The sequence below is a fragment of the Astatotilapia calliptera genome, chromosome 17 (assembly GCF_900246225.1).
Source record: "Astatotilapia calliptera chromosome 17, fAstCal1.2, whole genome shotgun sequence".
Classification (NCBI taxonomy): Eukaryota; Metazoa; Chordata; class Actinopteri; order Cichliformes; family Cichlidae; genus Astatotilapia; species Astatotilapia calliptera.
In genome coordinates, this window is record NC_039318.1 from 14,405,436 (window position 1) to 14,416,870 (window position 11,435).

Sequence of the window (11,435 nt, forward strand, 5' to 3'; positions counted from 1 at the left end):
AGTTAATTTGGGGTTCTGGACATATGGATGAATGCATGCAATAGTCAAGATGAATGGATGGATAATAACTATCCATCCATTCAGAGGATGCAGAGATGAGGGGAGATATCATTGAACTGATGATCAGATAACAATACAAAGGAATGCTTTTTAAGACAGTAAGGAAACTGTTGAAATGGAAAGATATAGAAATACCAGTGAGGAAATGAATGAATGAAGGCAGGGGGGTGGTGCTGCATATGGATGGGTGGATAAATAGATGGATGGTGTGACAGAAGCTACCCACCAAGGTTTTACATTTTTAATAAAATTTTAAAAACAGCAGTGTGAGGAAGTTGAAGATTCTGCATCAGTGAGCAGAGCATGACTGTACATCTCCGCAGTCCTTTTTGTCCTACAGTGTTGTCGGTGTCATCAAAATTCTGAATGTGAAACAAAGAGTTAAACATTTTAAGACTATGTCAAGAAAAGGACATTTTCCTTTTCTATTTTCCATTTTTGATGATGTTGTGATGCTGATGTTAGCTGTTTTGTGTAAATTTATATGAAAATAGCAGTAACAGTGTATCTGGTTAAAACTTTAAACAAATAATTTTTATATTATTATATCTTTTTAGTGTGTAGCTATTTCAAAACTGTTTATTTAAGGAGATGAAATTTGAAGTGTGGGATGTTGAGTAGCCCCTGGTGTAGAGTAAAAGCTCACTTTTAAAACAAAACAAAAAAATCAGTTTTAAAACAGATTTGGAGTGGCTGTACCTCCTCTTATATCACATCTTTGACCTTTGACCTCCATGTGTCTGACATCTACTGATATAAGTTGGTTATAATAAAATTATATTTAGCTTGAAAGTGTAGATTTCGAGTGATTTACAGAAAACAAGGAACCTACCATTATAGATGGAAATGTATTGAAAATCATAATCTTAGAGGAAAACTGTTAAAATTGCCACTTAGGTATATACCTGCTTTATATCAAGACAGTACTCACTCCTGAGCTGACAGGAAGTTGGCTTTGCTAACAGGCTTATCAGCAGGAAGTCAATTGAGGGTTAAGCGGTTATGCAATGGATTATCAAATAATTTGTAAGGAGAGGTTTCCTCTCAGCATTAGGAGAAAATATTCTTTATTTTCAGTGCTTGGTTTAGTAATTCAATTCAATTCAATTTTATTTATATAGCGCCAAATCACAACAGCAGTCGCCTCAAGATGCTTTATATTGTACAGTAGATCGTACAATAATAGATACAGAGAAATCCCAACAATCATATGACCCCCTATGAGCAAGCACTTTGGCGACAGTGGGAAGGAAAAACTCCCTTTTAACAGGAAGAAACCTCCGGCAGAACCAGGCTCAGGGAGGGGCGGGGCCATCTGCTGCGACCGGTTGGGGTGAGAGAAGGAAGACAGGATAAAAGAAATGCTGTGGAAGAGAGACAGAGATTAATAACAGATATGATTCAATGCAGAGAGGTCTATTAACACATAGTGAGTGAGAAAGGTGACTGGAAAGGAAAAACTCAATGCATCATGGGAGTTTTAAGGAGTTATTAGGACATCGTGATAATAATGAATTGCAGTGGTCCAGCCTGGAAGTAATAAATGCATGAACTAGTTTTTCAGCGTCACTCTGAGACAGGATATTTCTAATTTTAGATAGATATGATACAAACCACTGCAGCGCATTACCTGTAATACCTACAGCATGCTTTAATCGCTCTAATAGAATATTATGGTCAACTGTATCGAACGCTGCACTGAGGTCTAGCAGGACAAGCACAGAGACGAGTCCACTGTCAGAGGCCATAAGAAGATCATTTGTAACCTTCACTAAAGCTGTTTCTGTGCTCTGATGAGCTCTGAAACCTGACTGAAACTTTAATATATTGCCTCTGTATTAGTTTGCCATTACAGTATATTAATACTGTATTTGAGCAAATATTTGAAAATAAACTGGAATTACAGCAAAAACAAAAATGTCACAAGTGAAATGTTGAACAAGAATTCTAAAGCTGCTTAAACTAATGTCTGTTAAGTCAAGAATTTATGAAACAATAATTTAAAAACTTACTTTTTCAGGTTGGAGAGTATGGGTAATAGGGTTGTGACAAACATAGCACAGTAAAAAAAAAAACCTTGAAACTTATAGGGAACAGGTCAGGAGAAAGGTACAGTAGTGAGTGTGTACAGTAATCTGTAAAACATAGTGGAACACTGTCATGGATTGGCCTCCCCAGAGCCCAGACCTACAACATTACTGAAGCAGTGTGGGATAATTTTGACAGAACAGAACAAAAGTCAGTCGAAATCCAAAAAGCTTTGGAATGTCATTCAAGAAGCCTCTTAAAGACCGCTACCAACAGACTGCTACTTTTAGCTACTCCCTTATGTATAAGGAGTTACTACAGCTCTATGTATGATTTGGGAGTTTTATTTTGCCAGATGCCCTTCCTGAAGACTACTTGAAGAAATTACAGGAAAAGAATGACATGAAAAGTTTCTTAAAGAGTTCAGGCTGTGTTGAAGAACATTTGATTTGGTTTTCTGTCAGTTTATTATGTTCTTTGTGACGTAATACCAGACTGATTTGGCTACATCACGGCAACACCGAAAGTGGTCATATAAAATATTGACTTTACATTTTTTATTATTATTTTTTTTTTGAATTGTACAACTGTGGTTTTGCCTTATGTTTTGTATTTCCATGTATGTTTGCACATTTAACTGAATCACATTTTCCTAGTGAAATATAAAGAGATGGGGACTGACTTATATTACTGTACGCTGATTGCATTGATCCACATATAGTGTAAAGTTTAATACAGTATATACTGCCATTTGCCAGCATTAAATAATCCTCCATGTTTTTAGTTTGAAATGAAACGTGACCTCATTGGAAAAACAACATAAAATTTTGTGCCCCCAAAGTCTGCCCTCCAAAAGATTGCATCCGGCTCCATTTTCCTGCCTAGAGCGATCTAGAGACTGCACAAGGGTTAAAGAGGTTTGGGGCAAATGTGGGGTGATGCCAAACCTACCAAATGGATCCAATATGAAGCTCATATGTTCGTACAACAAACAGGATGATAGCTAACAGCTACCATGTTGCGTAACACAGGTTTACTGTGTATGTATGTATGTATGTATTTATTTATTTATTTATTTATTTATTTATTTATAGATGGGAATGACCCAGACGAACACGCTCGTCTCACATAGTAACCCTAATCTTATTGAGAGGTCTTCTGAAAGAATATTGAGTTAAATGCTTCAGTGCTGCAGAGCTCCACTATTTTAACCAAACATGGAGCTTTGAGAAAACACATGCGTGCACACACACAAGAACAGAGAGAAAAATCATCTTTGATAGCACAACTGTATTTGTGATTCCACCTAAGAAGTGTTAAGTGAATTAAACTGACAGAGACTGGTCTTATTTTATTTTTATTTCATTTTTTTTTTATATTTCAAGATGACCTAAAACAAAATGTTGCAAAAATATTACTGAGAGACTGAGAGACAGATGACTAGATCAAAGGAAAAAGAAAGGGAAAGAAGACTGACTCTCACGGACAGCATTCCTCACTCATGACTGTATAAGGAGAAGGAGTCAGGCATCATAAGACCATGCTAACACACACACACTGGCCCTCCCCTCCCTCTCTGTTATTTCTATACTGTTAGTCAAGTGCTTAGTGAGGCAGCTCATTCAGTCCCTTTAATTTATTTTGACTTCAGAGGAATTTTTTCATGACAGTGTGTGGAATTGACTTTTGTTGTGCAGTCATTTTAATGTAAAACTTTGATGTGAGACATCCTGTTTGCGTGACGTGTTAAACTGCCCTGCAATTCGAGCTTCCTGCATTTCTTTTCTGTTATGCTTTTGTTTTGCTTCTTGGGGTGTGCAGTTTTAAATACATCTATGTAAAATATAAGGAATATAGTTTTCAGGTTCAAGCTCTGTCATGATTTGCGGGTTTATTTGAGCCAGTGTTGTTGGGGATCTTCCAGAACTGATCGAGTTATAAATGCAGGAAAGAAATGACTGACTTTCTGACTTTCATGCTCAAAAGAATATTACAATCTCTGTAATTTCTGTGAAGGCTCTCAGTCATCCAGGTCATTGTAGTCTAAAGAGCTTGGAAAGAAAAGCGTCTGGACTTCTTTAAGTTGCTTGAAGACGTTTCACCTCTCATCCGAGAAGCTTCTTCAGTTCTAAGGGTCAAATGGTGGAGAGTCCCAGAATCTCTGTAATCATGTTTCCATAAATTGCTGCAGAAGTGAGAGAGGACCTTTGCACCACACTTGATCCAAGCATAGTGCAAGCAGTTAAAGTTTGAGTACTTGATTGAAAATTGTTCTTTGGTTGTGCTTTTCATAACATTTTAAGTCTCCACTAAAGTACATTTTTAAGTACGGAGTAAATGTTGCTTTTTAACCTGATTTTGAGTGTCTCCATGTCTTAAATGTGCACTGATTCAACCTAATGTTGAATAGATGTCTACTGTCTATAGCTACAGCTCCACATAAAGCCAGTCTTTGTCTCCACACTCTTCTGTACATTTAGTGGTTTCAGACGACGCGTTTTCTGCCTAAAGATGTGCTTGAGGTTAACAATAAGAGGGACTGTCTCCTAGTTCTTGGCTTCAAAGGAATGCTCTATGTTGTACTTTGCATCCCACAGGAAAATGCAGCCTCTTTTACAATAGCTGTGAAAACGGAGGCCAAAAGCAGTGTAACATAAAGCCAAGTGTCATTCTCTACATATTTGTAGAAGGTTGGTTGATGGTCAGATTAGTAACCTGCTGCTGAACTCTGGTGAGCTTCAACGTTTCAGATGTTTACAGGTTAAGGCTGTTCAATGCTTTTACTGGCATTTTAGTGATATTTCATAACATCTCATAATGCTGCAGGTTGCAAATGTCTCTCAGCCAGTTCCATAACATGCATAGTAGTATTGTTATTTGGAGTTTCAATACCCACAATTTTACTAAATGTGTTTAGATGGAGGTATTTTAACCCACAGTTATTGCTCATTGCCTTTCTTTTGAAAATGCTTTTTTTTTAAATCCTAAAGTAGGATGTAAAGAGGGTGCAACCTTCATTAAGGAGCGAGTGAATTTAAGGAACTTGGAAATCTAAATAATCTTGGCTGTGCTGAAGTTGGATCATCTAGACTGTTAGTTTATGTATGCAGTAGCTCAAATCAGATGCCTGTCCACAAATGCTTTTATTTTCTTGGGAATTTTTTTTTTTTGTCCGTTTCACTTATTTTATTTTAAGAGAGAGTGGGTGGAAAATTGCCAACAAACCACTGAGGTTTTCTCCAACACTCACTCAGCAGGGTCTCTTTGATTTCATAATACTGCTGAATCTCAAACAGTCCAGTTGCAACTTGACATTTGTATTCTAATCCTCTCTGGTTGCATTTTAGCCAACAGATACAGAAGCAGCAGCAGCTCTGGTACCTGAATGCACCAGCTGTACCAACTATATTATTCATGTCTTTCTTCCAGCAGCAAATAACTCACATTTTTTCTCCAGTGTTAACAAACCGCTTTTTTTTTTTTTTTTTTTTTTTTTAAAGTTAAAGATATAATGAATGAATAATGAATAATGAACCAACTGTGCTTTATTTATTTATTTATTTATTTATTTTAATTTCACGTGTTCACTCCTCACCTCCTTTTACCCTTGAACTGAATTTGGACGACATCTTTCTGTGATGATTAAAACAGACTGACACAATTTCTGTATCACATCTGGTATTGCTGATCCTGTGGGGACCGCAATCTAATTACTCAAGATTTGGGGAACGACAAATCCCCATAATCTCAGTTTGTGCTTTTTAGTATGATTGGTAAGGGTTTGGGTGAGGATAGTAGTAGTTATGGTTAAGTGAAGTTTCCAGGTATAATGTCAAAGTGTGAAGTGGTGGTAAAATGGCTCTACTCTGTCTACCTTTTTGTTGTGCACTTGGCTGTTATTCTTAGTCCTTGTTATCTTATTCTGCCTCTGTCCTTATTTGGAGCATGTAGACAGTTTGTACAACATGTGGTTTGAGTTTCCCCATGTTTATTTTGAAGGTACAATAAAGAGTGTTTACTACAAGGACAACAAATGAAAGGAATCCTGATAAAGTTTATTGCACTTTAAGTTTCTCGACTGAGCCAAGGAGCTATATGTTTTGATTAGGCAAGGTCTCAGCTAGATAAAGATGCTGTAAATCAGTTTAATCTTATGTTTGCCTCATATTCTCAAACTCTGGACTCGTAGATATTCTTGTCTCCATGGGTGTTTTATTTTATTTTATTTTTTTTTGTTCTAGGTATAAAGACTACAGGGAACCCCCATGGTCTCCAGACGCGTACCAGTTCTCTAAACAGTACTGGTGTGTCCTGGCTGCAAGGCTCGCCTTCGTCATTCTGTTCCAGGTGCAATTTCAGTGTATTACTCAGTTTCTGTTTTTTTCTTTTTTTTAAATCCTGTCTGCATTTGCAGTGATGCATATAAAAGAAACGTGTGTGTGTGTGTGTGTGTGTGTGTGTGTGTGTGTGTGTGTGTGTGTGTGTGTGTGTGTGTGTGTGTGTGTGTGTGTGTGTGTGTGTGTGTGTGTGTGTGTGTGTGTGTGTGTGTGTGTGTGTGTGTGTGTGTGTGTGTGTGTGTGTGTGTGTGGGTGTGTGGGTGGGGTGGGTGGGATTTTTTGGCCAGTCATTCCAAACTGAGTGGATCACACTCTGCTCTCATTATGGTCAGGAAAACAACCAGATGCTTCATGTTTCTCAAATGTCCTTGGACAAGTTGTTAAAGTTTCATTCTTTATTTCTGTTAAGAAATAATCATGACCAGAATTCAGGTACTATACAGTTGCTCTTAAACTTTTGGTTCAATAGTTTTTTTGTGATGTGAATGGAACAGTGAGAAATCATTTTTAGTTTTACCCACTTATGTCCTTTATCTGTGATTGCTGCAATTTCCACTAAAAATCCTACTCCCATAAATAGTTGCATTAGTAAAACTATCTGAAATAGATGTAAAATTGTTGTCCTGAATAAACTCTCATACGGCATCAGAATGTAATCAAACTGTTTGTCAGAGGGAAATTGTAATTTTTACGACCCTTGAGCATAACAACAGAAAAAACAGCAGTGCTCACAGACTGAAAAGTTTGGGAAATCCTCAACAACTCACTTCAGTATTGCTGTCATCGGTCAGAAGTGAGCTTCTCTCACTCATTGGTCCATGTTGGACTCTTCAGAATGTTTCACCCAGCACTGACAGCTCCGGTTAACAATAGAGTGACGGCCTGCGCAGATAGGGGAAAAAGTCCGGAGTCACTTTGGTATCTGAGTAGTAATAATAATAATAATAATAATGGATTGCATTTATATAGCGCTTTTCAAGGCACCCAAAGCGCTTTACAATGCCACTATTCATTCACTCTCACATTCACACACTGGTGGAGGCAAGCTACGGTTGTAGCCACAGCTGCCCTGGGGCAGACTGACAGAAGCGAGGCTGCCATATCGCGCCATCGGCCCCTCTGGCCAACACCAGGAGGCGGTAGGGTAAAGTGTCTTGCCCAAGGACACAACGACCAGGACAGAGAGCCCGGGGATCGAACCGGCGACCTTCCGGTTACAGATACGCAGAGTACACACACTACCAGTGTTGGTCAAGTTAATCAGTAACTAATTACTAATTACTTCCCCAAAAGTAATCCCATTACTTTACTGATTACTTATTTTCAAAAGTAATTAGTTACTTAGTTACTTTTAAAAACATGATTTACAACCTGAATAGGTGATAAAGCAATAGATCTTTCAGCCCAGCTCTACTTTCTGCCTAATCCATCATATAAAATGTAATCAAATGGAAAAAGTCTCTTTTTAAAATTTGTTTTTATTAGTTTTAATCTTTATGACTTGACTTTATGCATCAAGAAAACATTAAATTATATGCAACATTCTCTGACTGGAAGAAATTTGTTTAACATCTAAACCTATTTTCTGCACATTCCTGCACATAAAATAAAATATTTTTTTGTGTTTACACTCAGTTTTTCAATAGATGCAAGTAAAACACAGCAGAAAATAAATAAAATCAAAGACTCAGCGGTCCTGTTGCTCTATTTTCACCTGTATAGCAGGAGTGGGGCAGGCAGAGGTTTGCCCTGGTGCAGGTGTGCCGCAGCGGTCAGTGGAAGTTTGTCTGTGAATTTCCCATTACGTCGTAGCATACTCGGTGCGTACTCGGTACTTGCTTGGAAGTTTAGGGGGTTTTTTGCTGTAAAAAGAAGTTTTCTTCCCACGCAGTGAACAGTGGACGCTAATGTTTTTGTCACTTTTTTGTCACATTTTTACTTTGAGCTTAAGTTTTTAAGCTCAAAGTAAGGTCAGTACTTCCACACTTTAAAAGCTGCACGGGCATACTCTCTCCCGCACTCGATATATGCCACGAACGTCGCACTCGCTTACATCATTGTCATGAGACACTCACAAAAAAAATTACAGTTTTAGTAACGCAGTGTGCTTACCGGAAAGTAACGGTAATCTAATTACCTTTTTTTGCAATAGTAATCCCTTACTTTACTCGTTACTTGAAAAAAGTAATCGGATTACAGTAATGCATTACTGCCCATCTCTGCTCACTACAGATGAATGCAATCTTCAATCTACTGACGTGTTGCGGTGAAAAATTTACAGACTGTACCTTCTCGTTCTCATCACTTGAACTGGTTTGTCTTTGATTTGAGCAAAGACCTCAAAGTTGCACAAAGGCAAACATCAGCTTCTGCATTAAACTGGTCCAAATTGCTATCAGGGATCATCACTGATCAGCTGGTTCTCAGGTATAACCCAGTGGACAATTGTAATAGTGCCAGGATCCATTATTTCAACTTTGGCGTGTTACGCTAGCCGCGTATATATTTTTGACATAATGGCTCAGTGACATTGATATGGTTGATATACAGTATGTCACTGTCACAGTTATCATCAATTGCACTTGTTTCCACATGCATCAGTCTTTCTATCACTTATATTCCCACTTTTCTCCTATTCTTCAAGAACCTGGTGATGTTCCTCAGCCTCGTGGTTGCCTGGGTGATTCCTGATGTTCCCAAAACCATCGTGGAGCAGCTCAAAAGGGAAAAGAAGCTCCTGGTCGATGTCTTTTTACAGGAGGAGAAGGAGAAATTACAACTCATCCAGCGGCTGTTTGCCAAGGATGCCACCCTCCACCCCAGCGGCAACACGCTCCCCCCAGGGCAGGATCTGCCGATCCCGGGTCGCTACAGTACTTTGCCATCGGGGCCCACAGCTGGAGAGGACCGAGGAGGAGGAGGGCCAAGGGCAAGATGCAGGGCAGCCAGTTTCAGCCAGTTCAACAGGAATATTGCCTCTTCGCCCATGAAGGAAAACGAGAATTCAAAACACACAGCGGTGTGAGATGAAACACACGTTACGGGGGTGCTTCAGCTGGTTCTATGGATTGTCACTTGGGTGACTCGGTCCATGTATGTCTTTTCTGTGTCTTTTGTGTCCCGGTATGTGTGGCTTACCTTTTGAACATAAATTTTAAATTCACTGATATGTGAGTGGTTGACTCTGCAATGTTCACATTGATTGACTAAATGGGTGTGAGCGTGTGTGTGTATGTATGTGTTGTTCCTACTCTCACTGACTGTTTACCTGACAGAGTTGTCGTTTTTACTTTTTGGTCAAAATAGTGAGGCATACTAGCTTCATAGCGTAGAGAAGCAATAATCATCATGTTAGGTTAAACAACTAAATGTTGCAGGAACCTGGAAGAGACTGGAGATGAAGAGAGGACTATGAACTAATGGGTAGTCTTAATAAGCATTTAACCAACATGATTAAACTGACAGACATTGTGGCTCCTCATTAGGGCTGTCAATAGTTTCCTGCTTTATGTGCTTATGCTATTCATGTATTTTTGTTTACAGAATTTGTAGCAGTTGAAAAATACCACATTTTCTGTACTCTTCTCTTTAGAATTCAGGAATACACTTTGAACCCCTTTTTTCAGAATTCACTAAAATTGCCACTAAAGATTGAGCTGCTGGTCATTGTTTCTCTTTACCTTACCCTGAGTTTGAAATGATGGAAAAATGCTAATGTGACAAACCATGTTTATGGCACTCATTTCAGTTGAAGCTGTCGTGACAACTTTCAGCTGACTGTTGAATGACTTTAATAACTTGTGAATGCAAAGGAAAAGCCATCTCTTTTATAGACTGAGTCAGGTGAAAATGATCACACTGTGTCTTATTGACAGCGAAACAAAAGGCATTAGCTGTCCTTTATTATGAAACACCTGACAGTGTACCTTGACATTCCTTCAGGTAAGTAATCAATCTGAGCCCGTTCTGCTTAAACAGAAGACCTTAACATGGACTCAACATGCCCATTTAGTGGAAATCTGCATCTTCACACACACACAGATTTCTTTGATTGCGGTTAAATCACGTTTTGTTTTTTTTATTAGCTTGTTAGCTAGCCAATATGTAAAATGTTAACCCTAAGGTTCCCGTATTATGAAGGCAGTTCCATTCTCAATGAGTTACATGCAATGGGAACTTATTTTGTAATTTATGCAGCAGACCTAATTTGCTGCGGCGCAGATTATACTCTATATTAAATATGAACACGTAAGAAATCACTGCCTGCTGACAAATCAGTTCTCTGGAAAATAATACCTGACTTTGGCAGGGAACTGTTTTACAAAAGTTACTCCTTTGAAAACGGGGCGCCCATTTGTCTTTGTAGACCTAATATCAAATTGGCGCGTACCCTTGAATTCTGTTTTTATATTTATTCTATTTACTCATTCAAATAGCAACATGACTGCAACTGAAATAATGAAAACTGAAATTTTACTTTCAGACCAATAGAGCGGTGATATTGGTAAGCTTGTTAACTTAGCCCATACAATCAGCATTTCTGCTAGCTTTCCTTATTGACTTTAAATATGCCCAATTTGATTAACATGAAAGGTATTCACAGATTTTACTGACCAAAGCAATTCAAGAAGAGACACATTTATACAGCGCTTTCCCCCTCTCACAGTCATCCTCTCACTATTGTATTATTCTAATATGATAGTTATGTCTTCCAGATGCTCTACTGCAGTAGAATTTTCCATGTTTGTGATTGGTCAGATGATGCCAGCACAAACCCTTTCATGTGAATGTGCTCTTAGCCAGATTGATGAACCCTGGGTTAAAATATCCTGACATCCTAGGTACATCAAACTTGCTTTGTAGTAAAGACCCCAGGTCTGTTGGTGTATAGTTAAATGACATACAGATTAAAAGAGCTTTTGCATGTTATTCAAAAATTAAATTCTAAGAAATATAAGCTGTGATCATATTGTAGCTAATGTACATGCAATGGCATAAAACAGCTTCTCA

General features: G+C 38.3%; 1 protein-coding gene across 7 annotated transcripts in view; it reads left to right on the plus strand.

Moving 5' to 3' along the window:
• The window catches only part of ano2b (anoctamin 2b), a 72,034-nt gene extending 61,954 nt beyond the window's left edge, over positions 1-10,080 (plus strand). For all 7 annotated transcript variants that reach the window (XM_026146593.1, XM_026146595.1, XM_026146594.1 and 4 more), the window contains 2 exons: positions 6,330-6,435; positions 9,070-10,080. In XM_026146593.1, the coding sequence (XP_026002378.1) occupies positions 6,330-6,435; positions 9,070-9,450 (487 nt within the window). In that variant the 3' untranslated portion in view covers positions 9,451-10,080. The remainder of the gene's footprint in view (positions 1-6,329; positions 6,436-9,069) is intronic.
• Positions 10,081-11,435: the final 1,355 nt, after the last annotated feature.